At 44.9% G+C, this 20396-nt stretch overlaps 1 protein-coding gene across 2 annotated transcripts in view; it reads left to right on the forward strand.

Annotated features, from left to right (window-relative positions):
* The window catches only part of LOC138468214 (xanthine dehydrogenase/oxidase-like), a 1072878-nt gene extending 1067491 nt beyond the window's left edge, over positions 1-5387 (forward strand). For both annotated transcript variants that reach the window (XM_069608673.1, XM_069608674.1), the window contains exon 36: positions 3602-5387. In XM_069608673.1, the coding sequence (XP_069464774.1) occupies positions 3602-3652 (51 nt within the window). In that variant the 3' untranslated portion in view covers positions 3653-5387. The remainder of the gene's footprint in view (positions 1-3601) is intronic.
* The last annotated feature ends 15009 nt before the right edge of the window (positions 5388-20396 follow it).

The raw sequence follows: 20396 nt of genomic DNA on the forward strand, positions 1-20396 counted from the left end.
ATTGTACTTTCTTTTTATTTACCCACGGAACATGATAATCGTCTGCTGGGTCCCATAGCTAAACAATATCATCAGTTACCAACCAGCCCCCTTTTTTCTGAAATACAGGCCTCTACATTGAAACATCTGTCTGACATTGGGCTTATTATTGAAGATGTGATTTGTTCTCTGACTGCTGGTAGGGTAATGAAAAATAAGACAATTGTAAGGGATATTAACTCAAGTCTCTGTTATTTGCATTGGAAAAACAATTACGCCATGTTTGCTAGCCGAGGATTCTGTTTTAATCAACCTCACACTTATTTAGTCAAGGCATGCAGTATGCAATTAAAACATTTTATAATATACCATCGATTTAACAAATTTTCAACCAAAGTGTATATTGGTGGTTGGACTGGGATACCTTATGAAGAAAGATATTGTAGCAAAATAAGTAATGAAGAAGAGAAGATTTCGATGAATTTATCAGGGCCTCCCTGTATAAAACAAATCGAAAAAAAATATATATATATTGTAGTTTGATATGCTACACTGGTTCCCAGAATGGATTTTGTCAGTTTTTACCAATTTTGGAATTCGATATACTGTGCTGAATCAACTGTAATCGCTGCCTCTGACTTTCTTATTTGGAATGAGGCCCTCAGCATAATGGAATAGACTTTGTTCTATGTTGTAATTAATCTAAATACTAAATACTTTTCCTCCCTTGTTGTTCTCTCAAGATTCCCTGATTCTCAGTTTTTTGTTGTTGTTATGTCTGTCCCAGAGCTTGCATGCCTCCGAGACACCGTCCAGCGCATTACAAATAAATGTAATTAAATAAATACATAAATCTGTAATCATTATCATGTATGGGGTCCTTTTTTAGTATATATAGATTTTTAATGTTTCTCTTTTGGTCATATCATGTGTTTGCTGCAAGGTAATGAAAGCAAACTTAAAGTTATCTTACGTATTATTGTAACTGGTAATCTGTGTATTTATGATGTATTCTTTTTTATGATGAATTCTTAATGTGTCTTATGTGTTTGAGGTTTTCATTAATTAACCAAATGCACAATAAAATAAAATTCCTTTACCACTACTTTTTTGGCAATAATGGAATTGCCACTACTTTTACCACACTGCTTAATACCATATTTGGCAGTAAAATGGAGGATTCACCACTTTACCTCTAGAAATTGTTGGATTTACTGCGCGTAATTACCATTCATGGTAAATCACGGTGTAAATCCAAATAAATGGGGATTTACACCACCATGTCAATACTCCTAATCCTGCAGTAATTGTACAGGACCAAGTAGCAGTAACCATACACAAGTTTGGTAGTAAATCAGCAAACTTACTGCCAATTTACTGACAAACATATATTTAGGTACAAATTATAAACAGTTGTGCCATCAGAAGTACTGATATACTGTACCCTGGTATACGTCCTGTCTGCAAAATTACGTTCATGATATGTAATGTAAAGTGGCCTTGCATAGCGCTCTTCTGCCAATAATGTTGGCCTTGCTTCACATGGCTGTGTAAGAAAGGAGAGCTGGGTTCATTAGTTGGATAGCAGGAAGGCAGATCCAGAAACCTGGTGTGTTGATGGATCCAGGTCGGAAGAACCCATTACCTGTTTGCCGATATGAACATCTCTGTTTGTGGTTGGTATGGACTCGGCAGGTGAGCCGTAGGAGCAACCATCAGTTTGTGAAGTGCAGAAATTGACATAATGGTTGTTGTTAGAAGATGGGCAGAGTCTGGGTTTGCTAAATGCACTAGACCTGGCCAGTCATCTGAAGGAGTCTAAGGATGGAAGATTTTTTATTAGTGAGGAGTTAGTTGAGGGATGAGAGGGGATGGAGTGGGGATGGGAGTTAGGTAGTTGCTTCCTGACCCTTAGTTGTAGATTTCACTGAGATTCAAGTGTGGACCAGTGTCACACAGCAGAGTATTCATCAATCAAATTGTATTGCCACAGATGGTAGTGAGAAGAGTTTCAAAATTGCTTGTCTTAAAGAAGTGCATGTCTTTGGTGTCCAGTATTTAGTAGGTTGTTATTATCTATCCAGGAATAGTGTGCGGGCAATGATCTCTGACTTAACGCCAGTATGACTGAAATTCTCCTCCTTGGCACACCTGCTCCCTCCTTTCCTGTCGCTTTCTGGCCGGCCTCTTTTGGCCCTCTTCCTTTTCCCACCTGTGAGGCTAAAAACCTCAGTGTCATCTTTGACTCCACACTTTCCTTCTCTCCTCATATCTCTGATGTCTCTAAGAAGTCACCCTACCAGCTGCAACTCCTCAGAGGTATTCTTCCTTTCCTCTCCGTCACCCAAAAGGTCACTGTCTCCAGAGCTGTGGTTCTCTCTAGGCTGGACTACTGCAACAGCCTCTTTCTAAATCTGCCTGCCTCTAATCTCCACCCTCTGCAACTCATCCAGAACAGGACGGCGAGACTTGTCCTTGGCCTCTAACCCAGGGATCATATCTCACCAGGACTGAAATCTAGGCACTGGCTCCAAGTGGTTGCGAGGATTAAGTTAAAAACCCTCTACATTATCCACAAGGACCTCTGGGCATAGGACCCCAATGCCTTCAACTCTCTCTTCCTAAATATCTTCCTTCTCTAGCTCTTCGCTCATCGGCCTTCAACTCCCTCAGGGTCTGTTGCTTTTCCAAGCAACAAGTTGGTGGTAGATCTCTTTCTTAGCCTGCCTGCCTCCTTGAAACTCGAGGAGAACCTTCTCTGGTTCTGGAAGCACCTCAAAACCTTCCTCTTTGCTTCTGTTTTCTCTCCTTCTCTCCCCCGCTGAATTCCTGGCTGAAACTAAAACTGCACTGGTCACCTGGTCACCCTTTCATCTCGGGCCCAGGTCCACTCCCCCACCAGTTGCACACCTGCACTGCCTCCCTGGCAACCCCTGCACTTGTGGACTGTTTTCTGTATCCCTACAGTTCCCTACCAGCACTTGACACATGATGTCTGCACTTACCCTTGCACTTGCCACCGGGTTGGCAACACTTTTACTTATTGCTTTAATTTATTCCATTTTTTATTTTACTGTCAATCCCACGTACTGCACTTCCCGCCACACTTTTCTCCTTACCCCTTCCCCTGCACTTACACGATCTCAATGTCATCTTGCCTAGTAAGATCGTTGTCTCTGTCTTCCTCTGTCCCCCTTCCCTTGCCTCGTCGCGCCTTGAAACACTTGTGTATAGGCACGTAATTAATGCCATATCATATCATATCATATCTTTCATTGCTTTCAGAGTGTTTGGTTGAAAAGCCAAGTCTTGAGCTGTTTCTTGAAATTCAGGTGGTTCACTTTTAGGAATGGAAGTTCGGGTAGGGTGGGGGCCAGAACTGAAAGAGAGGATCTTTCTTGCCATTTCTTGTTGAAGTTAGGGACTAGTACTAGTCCTGCATTGCTGGACCTAATTGTTCTGGAGGGAGCATAGTGTGGAAACTTACTTCTGAAGGAGGAAGGGCCCCCTCCATGGTGTGAACAATGTACACAATATTTTGAAATTAATCTTTTTTTAAGCCTGTTTTTTAGCATTGAGTGTGTTCTCATACATTTGTCTTGTGTTGTCTTTTATTCCACAGTGCCCTCCTGCTGAACCTGGAACCTATAAGCCATGGGAAGTTACAGTATGAGGAGCCATGTGGACAGTTCTACCTAACGGTGCATGAGATGGTTCAATGACCAAAGAGGCAATCTTCTAGATTTTGAGGGCCTGAATCTACTCCTGCCCTAGCACCGCTCCCTCAATTTTCCCTTTACCGCCATTGCATTGCTAGCCTGCTTTGATCCTTTTACGCCATTAATTTGTTATTCTCTAAAATGTCTCATTTAACTATGATTAATTCTACAACTCAAATTTCATTGTATCATAAAGTGCCTTTCTGACCCTCTAGGTTCCATGGCATTGTGAACTTTCAGCTCCATAACATCTGCTACTATAATTTTTGAACAAGGAGGACCTTTGCCGTAGAGTACAGGACAGCAGTGTTGTCCATAACAAATGTGGTAATCGAGATGAGAGTTGCACCAGAATTAGGCACGCCCCAACAGCCCCACCGGTTCCACATTATGAGCATGAACGGAAATATAATCTCAGAAAGGTTCCATTGTCAACGTTAAGTGCCAAATAGTCGCCCTTAGAATTGATGACGTGAGACAAGTAGAGAGTGCAGGTAGCTGAATGTAGACATATACACACACACAAAGCACACATAACAGACATATAAGAACAAGTAGATATGAAGTATGTTCACATGCAAACATTGAGCATATTCGCATGTAGACATGAAGAATACTGACCTGCAGACATGAAGAACATGCACATATGAAAATGGGAAACATAAACATGCAAGGGACACAGGCACACTATGGAAGAGAATAAACCACAGTAGTGCCATTAGTTAGATCAAACTTTGCTTGGCCTCAATTCTGAAATATTCTAGATGACCTAAAAATACTTAGAAACATGTTTCCAGGCCTCACAGTGCTCGGATGAGCCACAGACACCACGGTCTGAGCACTGATGGGAGTTCTGCTTAGCAAGCTGAAACCACACCAGATAACGTTTCCCATGGCATAACACACAATTATTAAAGATAATTAGTTTCAGTTGGTAGATGTGAGAAGCACACATACCCTTGAAGACCAGGTGCAGGCAGTTACCACACCAAGCGATTCAATAACAAATTGCAATACAGTGTCCTGAGTGGCTGCCAAAGGGAAGCACACGCACATTAGAATAGCAGATACTTCAACAAATAGACGAAATTGAACTCCGAACAGTGATCCCCTACCACGTTACTGAAACATTGGTCATTCATTCTAGGGCCAATTAGATAGTTCACCCACCATATCCCTAGCACATACAAACACAGAGTTGGTGTGCCAATGCCACAAACAATACTAACAGTGAAAGCTTTGGGAATGGTAATGAGTAGGGAGCGTGTTCTTTAACTAGATCATGGCAGTTTAATCTCTCCTTCCCCACCATCTAACTTGCCACTGCTTGGAGATAGAAAAGGCTGATGAGCTAAATCATATCCAATCCCATTGTGTTCCCCTTATCTACTAGTTTAATACAGAACCAACTAATAAGGTGTTGAATTAACAAGTATTAATTGTAGAGTGTTGTACCTTGAAGTTATTAGTTGTAGATGTGCCAATTAAAACAAGGTTTGCTCATGGATAACCATATATCCCATACTCTACCATCCAATCCAGGACTAGAATAATAATTTTATGATAATGGCCAATTGTGATGTCATCTATGATGTGTTTTTCATATAAAACATTTTTTATTTGAGATTGTATCTTATACACTCTCCCAGTGGCCGCTTATTTTTTAATAAAGCTGGGTTTTCTCGTGCACCTGGAGTTACTTCGTTATTGAGTATTTTTCTTCTATTAGTACCATTTGGGTCTATCTTAACAGAAATCATTTTCGGATATCAGCTTTACTCAATCAAGCATTCCTGCTAGTTTATATACATTCAAATGCATATCTGTATTTTTGTTTATATAAACATCTTCAGATGCAGATATGTTGAAATCAAATATCTACCATGATTGCAGTTCATGCAATGTATGTGTTTGAATGGTGGTCATTTTTTTTACAGTGTGTAATTAAATAATTTCGAAATACATTGCTCATGTTTAACACGGGTATTATAGCTCAGAGGCAATGCGCTCGTCTTGGAAGCAAGAAAACGCAGAGCAACACAGGTTCAAATCCTGGGTCTGCGCTTAGAAACCTCTTTGATATTAAGCACATTATAAAAAACAATTATAATAAGAATGTACCCATTACTATTTTAATTGCTGTGCTCTCTGTGTTTATATTTCTACTATAGAGCAAGTAAATAACTGATGAAATGGGGACACGCTCATTTTGCCAGGGCACAGAGACCATTTGTTTTGAAAATTATTTTGTAAACAGGACAATTTAGAAATGAGGTATTTTACACAGTACATCTCTATCCTGCACTTTTTGCATACAAAAAATATGTGCACCAAGCTTTTGGGGATTGCCGTAAAATTTACTTTAACCTATTATGCAATGTAAATGGTTCAAATAATGTTCTGTATAATTCCCACTGTGCTTGAAACGAGATCTGTGTCAAGGTCAACAGTGAAATACATCCTTCGTCAAAGTCAAAAGGAATGTTCCAGGCATATTGAGACTTGCTTGGATTGAGAATTTTTCAAATTATAGGTAAATCATGGATTAGGATAATGTGATGTACCTTATGATCTCCGAAGAGATTTTTTAACACAGAGCTGAACTTTTCATCTCACATGTGCTGGTGCAGAGGTGAAGATTCTGTAGACCATGATGTTGGCTCTTCATTGTCTTTGTAGAATAGCAGTTCTCTGCCCGAGTCTTCCAACAACTGTCCACCATCTACAGTAAACTACAGACATCCCTCAGGCACTGGCATGTGGTTAAACATGTGTCACAAGAAATTATAAAAAAGAAACAATTATAGGGCCTGACTACTATAGGTAAACATCAGAAATCGGGCTGTTTGCCAATAATGTTATCTGTCTAATGGCCATGCCTAATTCCAAGAAGAATTGAAAGCATTCTCCTGGTTTCAGGTTTCCCGGTAAATTACAAATATTCTATGTTCAATTTAAACCAAACTTTTATTTAGATGAGACCCTCTTCAGTTGACAGAACTGATTATCTTCCTTTACAAACTAGTACCCTATGTTATATACAATCTTCTCCTTTTAGGTGACCTTCAGTACATGGATTATGCTTGATAACGCATAGTTGGGTAGAATCACACTCACCCATATGAATCACCTCTCAAGATCTTTGTTTGCCTTCCAAGCCCTTATCATTGTTATCCCTATTAGCCAGATCCCAAAAACGATATTCAGCTTCAAGATCAAGGACATCCATTTTCCAAGAAATGTACACAGCAGCTTAGAAGTTCTTGATATAAATAGTATCTTGCTTGCAAAACACATGAGATATATTCTGGAATCACCCACTGACCCTGATTGGTAAGTTACTGTGGATTGGAGGAGACCACACTTGATAATGCTGTGATTCGATTCACCAGAATTGTAAGGCTGAATCCAGCAGTTTCGAATCAGGTGACCTTGGACCCAGCACTGAAATATTTAAAAAATAAGCTTATGGGATAGCTTCCCTGCCATGTGCCAGGGATTGACATCATTGTGTGCTCACCAGGAAGGAAAACAGCTTTTTTGTGAACTGAGTGAGAAAGGGGTATATGTATTATTGATCTAAAGTATGAAAATAGCAGTCTCCTATTTTTGAAGAACGTAAACAGAACTTTGTTTTACTAGAGGTATATACTAAAGGTATAGAGGTATAACTATATATAATTCAGGAACTGATCACTGATCCTGTGTTTAGGAGAGGTAGAACTTGACAACTGTCTTACATTAAAAAGCTTGTTTGTTGTTAATAACAACTCATGTGCATATATCTATGATATCCTAGTACCGGATAAGCCTGAGGTTAAACATAGGTTTTTGTTCGAATAGGAATTAACATACATAATAAACCGGAGATTTGGATGTTTACATGCTAAGGAAAGTACCTGCAAGCTAATTTCCACAAGGTTTCATTTCCAGGTCATAGTTTAAGTGGTTTACCCAACCAACGCTGAGGAATGGTAAAGAGGGTGTGGCCAAAAGGGCACAATGATTCTTGAATGCTAGATTTGGAATAATGTGTGATTATACTGGAAAGTCATTCTTGTATCATAATGAAAATGAGTGGCATGTAGCTCTGAGTTGAAGACGTATTCCTATTGCTAGGAGAAAGAAGTCACGACTGAGCAAACACATGCTTCAGATTTAAAAATCAGTAAACTGCTCTTAGCTATTCTTATGGCATTGGCAATCAACCATAATACAGTGTGTCGGGGTGCTTATCCCGGGGTTGGCTGAGCCATCCGCGGACCTCTGGGCTGGGAGGCCCCAACTCCTCCCGTGCTTCCCAAAAATGAGTATGAGACACACACAAGGAGCAAGGTGGTTCTGCTGTTTATTATAACAACGGCAGGGATGGGTCTAGGATCGTACGCGTCCGTCCAGACTCTCAGAACTCGTGGGGCTCGCAGGCCCTTTTTACCGCAGTATGACACGCTACGTGCGTCACCTGGGAAAGTTAGCAAAAAAACCTATTGCCACTTTGGATTGGTTCCTCGAGTGGTAGGGTTAGTATAGTATACATATAGAGAACAATATTAGTGGTTAAGGATGAGTCAGGTGGCATACTTGGGCTGTCCCTTCTATTAGATGCTTGAACATTGTTACACGAAGACCCCTAATGATTGGCTAATGTTAGTGGCGTCAGTGATGAGTCCCCTCATGTTCTGATTGGTCCTCCCGCGAACCCCCAAGTCTGGGACCATCGTCGTTCCCAGCTCGCGGTTTACCTGTCACTAGCAACAATGTGTATCTATGTGTTTGTGCAGACAATGTGCGGGTTTGCTCATAGGCCGGAGAGCAGGCCATTCCCATCGCCGTAGGTGTCCATCTTGTCATTTCACTGTTGCAACCTGTGTCCCAGACATGGGACCCAGGCGACTTCTTTCTCGTGGGTCTGGCACCTTGTCAGGTCGGCTTGGTCATGTGTGGAGAGACCGTAGCTGAAGCAGAATCCTGCACATTTAAAGTTGTATTTTGCTTCTGTGGGCTTGGCTTTGCTTACAGGGATGACCTTGGCGCCGGCTGGTAGCATACGAGTTGCAACATCGCGCCCTTGGCTATGAGCTCTCGCTGGGCTCGTTCTGCGTGATCAGCACTTGTACTCTTGCTCATACAGTGTTCATGGCGGTTCTTGCTTGCGGCCTACTTGGGCCTAGTTCATGGGTGGAGATGCATAATGCACGGAACCTATGTCGCGATTTGACATGGCCTCATAAGCAATATTATGTCTACATTATGTTCTCATCACGATGCGAAAGGTGGGAGAAGTGTCAGCAAGCGTATGCGCGAGTCCTTCAGGCGTCTTGCGTTTCTGCATTACTATAAAGGGGCCTACGTGAAAAATAATAAATATGCGCGTCAGTGGGTGTATCCGTCACCTACGTCATAGCACTGAATATATTCTTCGTGTAGGCTGGTGCGTGAGTGACCAGTGTGCATGGTGGCACGTGTGTTCTTGGCAGTTGGCTAGGTCGTTGTGGCATCTCTAACGATGTGGGTGCTTGTTGTTAATGTCTTAGTCGAGTTCATCCTTGCCGCAGGTGTCGGCTTGAGTGGGGCAGGCAGGTGGGCATATCCTTATGTTCTTGAACCAGGGTATTTTGTCAACTGGTAGATAGGCGAACTCATCTCGTGGTGGATGCCTGGGCCGCGATCCTCTAGGCCATGGTCGCGATGAGATTGGGGGGGGCTTGTTCTCCCATTCTCCAACTTCAGTCCCCCCTCTGGTCGACTTGTCGACCACAAACATATCCTTTTCTTTATCTCCTCTTACTCTCCATATTTTAGTTATTCCGCCCAAGTGTCCATAGTGGTTGACATGGTCTTCAAATGACCAGTACATATAAACACAGCTCCCTCCTGGTTTGCAGTATACCCATCTTCCAACATAGCTCCTTGGGTTTCTTGGGTTCTCCAACTTTACAGATGGTGGGTCCAAGTGGTTGGTGATGATCTGTTTGCACAGTTTCTCTCTTTCCTTTATTATCATGTTGGTGTGCTGGTCATCATCAGTTGGAATCAAGGGGTGCATGCCAACCATTTTGATCATTTCGTCTGTAGTGCGTGCCTTCCTGGCCTTCCAGAACCGTATTACAATCAACACTGCTGCAGCAAATATTATGCATCCAACTATTACCTTCAGCCCGTATGACAGCCATGATGGCATCCATGACCATAACAATGAAAACCAGCTATTATCCTTCTTCACTCCTTTACTTTCTTCCATCATTTTGGAGTGCATCTTGGATAGTTGTGATACTGCTTCAGTAAGTGTTCCATTATCTGCATCGTTAGCAGGAATAAATGTGCAGCATGATTGTCCTATTTTTGCACAAACTCCTCCTTCCATTGCTGTGAGAAGATCCAGTACATATCTGTTCTGCAGTGCTACCATTCTTACCGCTCGCAGCTCCTCTTTTATGGCGTTGAATCCGTTTACTGTTGAATTAATCGTCATCATTAGTTCCCATCGGGTGATCTGGAGCTATTTCGCATTCGCATATGCTTGTAGCCTGGGTGTATTATTGACGAGAAGAACATTGCAGCCCTGCTCAATAATCTATGTTCTGGTGGAATGGAGGTGAGTGCTGTTTCCAACCTTCCCCACAGGTAGTTTCATGTCAGGGGTTCTCCTTGTCTTTTCTTTCTTGTTAGGATGTTATTGTTGTTGTTGTTGTTGTTCTCTTCCTCTTGTGATTGTACGGACCTTCTCTTCCTCTTGTTACCTTCATCCATTTTGGGGAAATTGGCCATGTTCACATGTTTTGGGTCACCACTATTGATGGTACATTGATGTGTACCATTGTGCATATACCATTCCACAACGGAGGCAAGGTGTGGTATGCCTTATCTCCGCAGGCCCAATAGTGATCCATTATTACTGCCGTTCCAGCACCCCCCTCTGGTAGTTCTAACACGTTTCCGCAGTTGGTGTTATATCCCACCTCCACATCTCCTTTGTGTTGGTAGCATAACCTGGGTGCGGTCAGCGGTAGTATGCTTATTAGGTCTTCATCCTTCTCCATCCATGTCAGCATGGGTACATATTTGCCCCATGTCGTCCAGCATCTGTCGTTGTGTTCCTGTATGGTGGTAATTTTTTCTCTTGTTATCATGTTGCTACCAACCACTCCTATTTCCCATTCATTGTTCATGTATATCTTCCCTGTTATTGTTATCAGTGGCCTTTCCCAACATCCCTGTACACCATGAACTTCAGCGGCGTACCAATCACATGGCAGGTATTCTAGCGTTACTTTCTTCGTTTCTCCTTTATCAGGGCCACTCGTCATGTATCTGAATGCCTCAGCGTGTAAGCTGCTCTTATGGTAGCTCAAATATGACTTGAGGAAGTTGTTTTCGTATGGGTATGTGTCCCTTGACTCCCACTGCATCCTCACCACCGTTCCTTGGAATCGTCCTCTCGGTTGGAATAGTGCCAGATATATTATACATCGCGCTGTCTTTTCCTGTATTTCTGTGTCAACGAATGTCCTTGAAGCGCTCATGGCGTATGGGATCAAAGAGCACACATAACAGCTATCTTCTGTTGTCTGCTTACCAATTTCGGTCATGTGCTGGTACCACATGTTGTTTGAGACGTGTGCTGAATCTGTTATGTAATTATCGATACCTTTGTTATCAGTATATGTGCTGCGTTTAACTCTACTTCCCTTATGCTTAGGGTTGCTAGTACCACCTGACGTCATACCTGGTGCAGGCGTGGGAGGGGGCATGTTAGGGGGCATGTTAGTTCCGGGTGCAGCCATAATATTGATAGCATGACTTTTCTGCCATACAGAAGCAGCCAACAGACCAGTGATGACCAATACTCCTATCATTTTTATTACAAGAGCTAGTCTCACCGGCATTTTGATCTTACCTTGCTGCAGTCCGGCAGCTTATTCTTGCGACGTTAAAGGTGCCCACCTGAAAATCCTCAATATGCTTGTTATTATTGTTAGTTGTTGTTATTAAGCTCTCCCTATCAAGTAATCGTTCAGTGCCCAGGCGAAGAACAGTTGCAGTGTTTTCATAGTCCGTAAATGCTCTTGATGTTGGTGTTAGAGGCGCATTTGACGTCCAGTCACCACCTCGTGGGGAGTGAGGTGGTGATCAGACCCTGGCCTATTCCTCAGCTCAAACAGAGCCAGCGGAAGGCAGTACAACCAGCTCTTTTTAGTTGTCTGCTGAATTTTTGCGATCTCTTCTTTCAATAGGCCATTCAGGCGTTCACATATACTGTTGGCCTGCGGGTGGTATGCACATGCATATATATGTTTAATACCCAGCAAGGATGTGATGTGTTGAAACATTTCCTTAGCAAAGTGTGGGCCGTTGTCCGACCGCAGCACTTTGCAACCACCCCACCTGGGGAAGACCTCTCTCACTAAAAATGTAGCTGCTCTGAACGCATCCGCATGTGAGCAGGGTCCGGCCTCGATCCACCTGGAGAATGGACATACCACTACAATTATATACCTATGTCCTTGACATACATTGATCATATCAACGTAGTCAATATGAAGGTGTAGGAAGGGTCCCTCGGGCCGAGGTATAGTACCTTTTATCACTTGCAGCGTGTGACCGGCCGTAAACTGTTGGCATGTGAGGCAGTTGCTGATGAAATTGGTGACATGAGAATTTAACTCGGGGCAGAACCAATCTTCCCTAATTCGTGCTGCAATCACTTCCTTTCCTGTATGTGCTGGATGATGGAGCTGGGCCAGGGCGGTGTTCAACAGTGCCAATGGCATGACCACTTTTCCGGTATTATTTTGACGCCACAGTGCGTCTGTTGGGGACATCGTACATCCTCTTTTTACCCATAGTTCCTTTTCTGTCATTGGTGCGGCTGCCTGTAATTCCATTATCTGTGTTGCAGGGAGATGAGTGTAGCCTTCTTTCATCATCATCTGTTTTGCCATTCCCCTCCCTCTCCCTGATTCTGGAGGGTTCCATATTTCACCAAAGTATGCCGCATGCTTGGCATGCGCATATGCTGTTTCATTCCCTTTCGAGATATGGTCGTCTCCATTAGTGTGTGCCGGGCATTTAACCAAGGCTATCTCTTGGGGGTCATTAATTACTTCAATTAATTCTGCTAGTAAGAGGGCATGTTGCACTGGGGTGCCATCAGCTCTTATAAACCCTCTTCTCTGCCATTTTATCAGCCCTGAGTGGACGGTTGATGTGACATATATGCTATCAGAATATATGGTAACTCTTTTGTCAACACTTTCCTTCAATGCCAAAATCAGCGCAATCAATTCTGCTGCTTGAGCCGAATAATGTTGTGGTAACTGCACGCATTTCACCGGGACATACATCAAATCTTCTGTCATTTTTTCAACTGCTGCCCCAGTTCTCCTTATCCCATCACTTTGGTCTATTGTTGACGAACCATCAATGTACAAAATCTCCCCCCCTTTAAGTGCATCCTCCTCTACTTTTCTTGTGCATGAGTACGTTTCAATAGTCTGTGTGCAATCGTGAGCATAATCACCTTCCTCAATAATTTCTGCTATAAATCTGGCTGGGTTTACTGTACTGCATCTGACAATTGACAATGCGGGTCTAGATAAGATGATCTCATAACCTGACGCCCTCTGTGTGGTTAGTGTGGACTTAGGCTTATTCAATATTGCAAATAGCGCATGCTCCACAAATAGTGTGGTGAGGCACCCCATTGTAATCGATGATGATTTCTCCACTGCAAATGCAGCTGCGGCAAGACCCTGTTCGCAAGGGAAATGTCCTAGCATAACAGGGTCCAAGTGACCTCTGTAGAATGCTATTGGCTTGTGTCCCATGCTGGTTTTCTGAGTCAATACTGCTTTCATTACTGCTGAGTCGCAATGTGAAAAGATGAAGAATTGATGTTCGTAATCTGGGGTGGCTAGTACAGGAGCTGTGGATATGGCGTGTTTTAACTCATCAAATGCCTCCTTCATTTCTCTTGTCCATCCCAATGTCTTGTCCCCCTTGTGTGCTTCTCTCAATGCCTCAAGTAGGGGTCCTATGTATGAGCTGTAGTCAAAAACCCATGCTCTACAGTAGTTGCATAAGCCCAGGAACTGCTGCAGTTCCCTCACCGTTTTTGGTTGTGGCGTGTTGGATATGGCTTGTGCTCTTTGTGGTGCAATCTTTCTTCCGTGCTGGGTTATTAATTGACCAATGTATAGTACCTGTTCCTGACAGTACTGTAACTTTTCCTTGTCTACCTTGTACCCTTTTTCAGCCAACACTGTCAGCATTTTCACTGAGTCCTCCCTGCACCTTTCCTCAGTTGTGCTGCAAATTATTATATCGTCAACATATTGCAGCACCGTACTTTCCAATTCAATGTTCCCCAAATCCATCTGTATTACTCTGTTGAAGATTGAGGGTGACTCGCAGTACCCTTGGGTAACCTGGTGTGTTTCCATTTTGTGTTCCTGTATGTGAAGCTTGTCAAGTCTTGTGAATCTGGGTGCAGAGGTATTGAGAAAAAGGCATTTTTGAGGTCAATCACAGTGAACCGTTATGCCTCTGCCGGAATTCCACACAGTATTGTGGCTGGGTTTGCTGCTATGGGGTATTCTGCCTCTACAATGTTATTCAAGGGCCTGAGGTCCTGGATGAAACGCCAAGACCCTCCTTTAGCCTTGCGCACTGGGTACACGGCCGTGTTACATGGTGATTCTGATGGTACAATATGCCATTATTTATCAGGGCCATTATGGTTTCGTATATACCCTCATCTGCCTCTTTTGATAGCGGGTATTGCTTCACTCTAGGTAGAATTGCACCCTTTTTCAGCTTTATTTTTACTCCTCTGATACTCTTTATGCAGCCCACGTCATAGGGACTGGTGGTCCACAGTGATGCTGGAACCTTAGCCATATCTTCCTCGTAGAATGGTACTGGGGTAGATGCGGGTGCTTCGAGTGCCATGGCCATTTTCTGTGCCACCTGCTTGTATGTCACTCTTAGCCAGATATCTACACTCATCATAAATACCATCTCTCCTTCTCCCCTGTCTTCTGAAAAGAGCTCTTCATCGGACACCTGGGTGAGCCTGCATCCCTCAGCCAGGGCTATCACTGCTCTCCATGCTCTCCCTTCCCTGTCTTGGGCATGTACTGCGATGTAATCTGCAGTTGCTATGATACTCTCGAAGCTCACCGAAATCACCTTCCCTTCTGGTTCACTAGCTGGTGTCTCAGACCTGAACAAATATGCTGTTGGCCTCCTCCAAATCTTTCCTTCTATTCCTGTCATCCATGCAAATGCCATGTCTGTTCCATACTGGAACAGCTCACCATCCACAGGCTCAGCTCGAGCTACTGTCTGGCCACAGTACGCTTGTAGTATTTGTCGTGCAGTAAGCATGTTTATCCCTGGTGTGAAGCAAATTATGCCATTCTCTATGAAGGAGATTGTCATATTTAACCTGCTCATTATGTCCCTTCCAAGTACGTTCACTGGCGACTCCCTTGAGTACAGGAGTGGGACAGACATGTCATAATCTCCCATAGATAAGGAGATGTTATCAGTAAAGGGAACCAACCCTCTAGCCCCAGAAAATCCTTGGGTGTTCATGGCCTCACCTGACATTTTAAATCTGCCCTCCCTTATGCAAGACCTGGTTGCCCCAGTGTCAACATGGAATGATAATTTTTTTGTCACCTATCGTTACCTCAATGCGTGGTTCCTCCGCACTATTAGGTGTTATCGACAGGATGGGACACACCAAGGACGTCTGTGGGCTGTCCTATTTTGGGTACAGTGACTGACCGCTTCCTGTGTAAGGGTTGTGTCCCAAGATAGTCACCCTCCCCAACTGTGTTTGTTGTAACTGTGTATCGATGGGGGTTAACTTATGGTCCTGTTTTTGAGTGAGCTGTTGCACTGGTTGTACTTGGTGTTGTTGTGTTATTGCCACCTGTTGTTGCGGTGGTGAGCATGTCTGCAACTGTTGTTGTGTTGGTAATTGCTGCTGTGTGCTGCTCTGTTGTGTTCCCTGTGGTTGTTGGTAACCCTGCTGCTCCCTCATATGCCCTTGTGGTCCTTGTTCCCCCCATGCTGGTGGGGAGGGTCTTTGTGTCCTAACATTCCACAAACCCAACATACAGGTGGTTCCCTGGTCTGCCATGGGAAACTTCCTGCATTATCTTGGTACCCTGGTTGCCTATTGGGGTAGAAACTCCGAAATCCTCCCCTTGCTGTTGTGCAGGATGGCCATATCCCCTCCCTCTCATCATTCCTCCCCTTCCCCTGATGTTGTTATAATATCCATTTCCCGGTAGCATATACCCTCCTCCTGTGGGAGCCATGTATGGTGGGGTGGTGGCATCTGTTGTGTGATAAGTCGTGGTGGTTGTGGTAGTGGTGCTATTTGTAGTTGTGAGGGATCCTGTGCAGCCACCACTTGCGTGGGGTTTGGTGTCATTGTTGTTGGTGTAGTTATTAGTGCTCCTTCCATGGTATACTTAGTTAGTTTTTTCTGCACTAATTTTGCCTCTTCCGTTTTCCTATCTTCTTCCTTTTGTTTCATCTTTTCTTGCCACATCCTACAATGGTGTACTATTGTTAATTGTATTTCCGGCCAGGCCTTAGCTTCCATCCCCATTATCTTCTTCAATTGTTTTTGCACTGCCTCCGGAAGCCCTTGTATTAGTATGTGGTAAAAGATTGCCGGTGTCTTGTCCCATTGCTCTCTAGTTTCCATGCGCCACTTCTCCTGAATCTCCTGGATATAATCAGCAGGATCTTTATTCTCATGCATCTTGCGTGACGTAATTGCTCCTATACCTGAGGTGTCTGGATACTGTACCCTCAGAGCTTGCCATAATGCATGCCTGCAGTTCGCAAATGGCGCCCCGTCATGTGATGTGTTCGTTATTGTGACCCTGGGGAATCCTGCCCTCTTCCAGATGTCGTCTGCCGCATCCCCTAATATTGATATTAATAGGCCCTTCCCGTCCCCTACTGCTAGTTTCTGTCCTGCAGTGTGTTTTTCCATCTCGTATATCCATTTTCCCGCTCCTCCACTTAGTGATGGGAGCCTGCACTTTATATTTTCCTTATTGGCATGCTTCCAAGGGACGTATTGTGGTCTAACCACTCCCCTCTCCAATAGTGGCATTAGATTGTGCCCCACCTGTCCCCCCAGTTATCAGGGGGTGGAGTCTGTATACTCCCCCTCTTCCTTTGTGTCGACTAGATTATCTGCCATGTCCATATTACTGCTGCTTGTTGTAGCTTCTCCTTCATTTCTCCCCTTTCTCCTATTGCTTTCTTTATTTACTGCAGGTGTGTGTGTCCGTTCTTCCTGCCTGCGTCCCGGGAAGTCTCTAAGCCTGCCGGCGTATGGGGTGTGTTCAGGAGCGGGTGTGGGTGGGCATGTTGGGCGAAATTACTTGGGTGTAACTGCACGTGTTTGCCCTCCCGCCACTTCTCGTTCTTGCTCCTCACTTCCCTTCACTTCTTCCTTCTTTCTGCATACCCATGGTGATTCCCTGTTTGTGCGTGTGATGTAAAATTTGTCTAAGCTTTCCCTACCGCCGCTTCTTCCTTCTCCCCCCACTCCCTCTTCTTCTTCGCTGCAGAATTCATCCAGGAGCGACAACCCCCAATCTGTCCTTTTCCCCCTAATCGTCACCGTTTTTAAGTCTATTAAATCCGTTCCTTCCTGTTCTCCTTTACCAATTGCTCCCCTTTGCGCTGATGTTGTGGCTACTTCTGCATCCCGACGTACATATGTTCTTATCCCATTCCCCCCTTTCCTTTCTCTTCTTTCCTCTTCCCTCTTCTCCACTATTTCACCACCTATTTCCTCTCTTTTCTATTTCAATTCCTCCATCACCTCATTACTTACCTCCTCTAATATCCTTTCTTCCTCTCTCCTCCTTTCCTATTTCTCTCTCTCCCTTTCTAATATGCTTTCTATTACTTTACCTTCTTTGTATTTCCTGGTGCTCTCGGAGCGTATTTTCTTCTTCCATAGTTCCATTTCCTTTTCTTTCTCTTCTTCCTCTCTTTTCCTGTCACGCTCTGCTGCTCGGGATACCCTTTCTGCTATTGCCTTCATTCTCTCAGCTTCCCTCTTCCTTTCTTCAGTTCGTTCCCTCATTCTCTCTAACTCATCCCTACTTTCCTTCCTTTCCCGCCTTCTCCCTCGTGCCTCTTTCTCGAGCTGTTTGATCAGTGCATTTCGCTCATTCCTTAATTCAGCCAATCGTTCCTCCAAGATCTCCTCCTCTTCTTGTGACAGCTCCCCTTCTCTCGTGTTACCTTCATCCCCTCTTATTCCAGTGCTACCCTCGTCGTCCTTGTTCATTCTCCGTACTACCTCCTTTTCTTCTCCCGTTAATGTCCCTCACAATTTTAACAGCACCTGCGCTGCTACCCACTCGTCGTGTCCTATATTTGGGATGGGTTCTTCGCTGTTCTTCCCTTCCCTTGCACGCACCTTCGTACAAGTTGGGCCTACCGTGCTTGTCACCTCCTCCCCCCCCGGGTAGCTACCTGTGGCTGTATATGGTGGTGGGCTGTATGTGGGGTTCGAATATCCCTCAGCTGCCGTTAGTTGTTGCCTTGCTGCTTCTCATAGTTCCGTCACAGGATATAACCCCCCTTCCTCCTTCCTCACTACTTTCGCTAGGGGCATATCGTTGGTCCCTTCCTTTTTTACTTCTACTTCACTTACGGTGCCATGCTTTTCATCCCCCTTTCTGTCTCTTGCCGCGCACTGTGCGCTACCAATCTCCTTTTCCCCCTTTCCCGCTTCCTCCTTAATCTTCTTCCCCTCCTTCGTTTCCTCGCTCCCCTTTGCTTCTGCCATCTCTTCCACAGTGAACATCCTGGTTGGCCCTGGTCGGGACCCCTGGAATATCCTCGATAAGTTAAACATCTCCACGTGATGCGCCAACTTCTTCCCTTTGTACGTGTTATGTATGTGTGTCAGTAGTGAGTGTTGGATGTACGGGTCGAAACTGCCATTAGGCGGCCAGGGTGTCGTCATTTTGTTGTCTGTCCCTTTTGTCCATTCTATGCTGTATTTGATCAGTTTTTCCCTATGGGGTAATAGTGTTTTACAAATATGCTGGAGGGGGGTAGTCAGGGTATTCCCCCACCCTCCCGATTCTAGCCTGTATGACATGGTTACACTGTGTTTTAACTCCCTTCAGTACAGTTGTCGTTACCTGGCCCCGTAGTTTGGGGACTTTCGACCGTCCGCTAAAAGAAAAACAGCCAAATATGAACATTGCAAATATACCGTCTTTTCCTGTGTTTGTTTTCTTCCTTAATACCGTTACGGTCCCTTGCGACCACGGCGCACGAAGCCCCCTGCGGCTGCGTGCCCTGTGTGACGTGCTTATACAGCCGTCCCACTTTGTCTCCTCCCCTCCTCCTTCCACCTCACTCAGTGTGCCGGCGTTCTCCGTGTGCGGTCACTTCCCCCTTTCCCCCTATCCCGTATTTGGGGTGGCCGGCGGTCTCCGCGCGCACCCCCCTCTCCATTCACTTCCCTCACCTCCGTTTCACTGCCCTTGTCCTCGGTTTACTTCCCCACCACCCTTCAACAACGCTATGTCCTATGAAAGCCCTACGGGTGACGTCACCAACCTCTTTCAACAACTACTGGTAAGATCTTTTACACTTCAAGAGAGCGCGCAATAAGTTTTAACTGCTTGTCCCCATTATCCCCACAGCTGTCCTCTTGTTACGCCCGGAACAAGGTAACCAACAATACACTCTTATAATCAGACTGCGCACGCTGCATCGCTTCGCGTGTGACACGCCCCTCGCCGGGAGGGCTTAACCAGCCAATTATCTTCCGTATTTGGCAACAATCTAGCTACCTCCTGCAGGAAAACGTCATCTATCTATCGAGTTTCACTGCTCGATCAATAGGGATCCTCATCTACTCATTGATCGAAAACGCCAATTCATAGGAAAGCCACACACACACACACCCCCTTTACAGGTGGCCATGACCTAGGCCAATCAGTGTCTACGAGCAACCGCACGTGGTGCTTTCTGGCTCCACCCACCCTTCTTCCGTGTCGTGGTAGCGGACGGCTCTCGCGCCTGTCCCGTTACCACTCACTTCTCTGTCAACACTGATTGATCAAGTCTTCGCCGCACACCTTAGTAACACCTCCCGCCGCCCTTATTACAACTCATCCCCCCTCCCTCACAATCTCACATTGCTTGTTGGGTGTGACATACTCACCAAGTTCTCTTGATGCGGGACCGCTCGACTGCGTACACCCCTCCAAGCGGCTCGCCACCTCCCCTCGTCTGGACCACGTCTGGACACTCGCCAACCGCGGGCGGGATACTTCTCAACCGGCTCCCGAGGGCCAATATCCGGATTGCGCTGTCCGGTCTTCTCGCAGTTCCGCGATGGTCCTGTAGTCCTCAAAAAGGGGGCAGCGGCAGAGGGGGCCGCGCCGCCGGGCCTCCCCGCAACGAGAGGAATTGGAAATATAAAAACTTAAAATGTAGACCTTAAACAGATCTCAGCAGTGCCTCCAACTTGTCGGGGTGATTATCCCGGGGTCGGCTGAGCCGTCCGCGGACCTCTGGGCTGGTAGGCCCCAACTCCTCCCGTGCTTCCCAAAAATGAGTATGAGACACACACAAGGAGCAAGGTAGTTCTGCTGTTTATTATAACAATGGCAGGGATGGGTC

Source organism: Ambystoma mexicanum, chromosome 4q, assembly GCF_040938575.1.
Source record: "Ambystoma mexicanum isolate Mex_15411 chromosome 4q, UKY_AmexF1_1, whole genome shotgun sequence".
Classification (NCBI taxonomy): Eukaryota; Metazoa; Chordata; class Amphibia; order Caudata; family Ambystomatidae; genus Ambystoma; species Ambystoma mexicanum.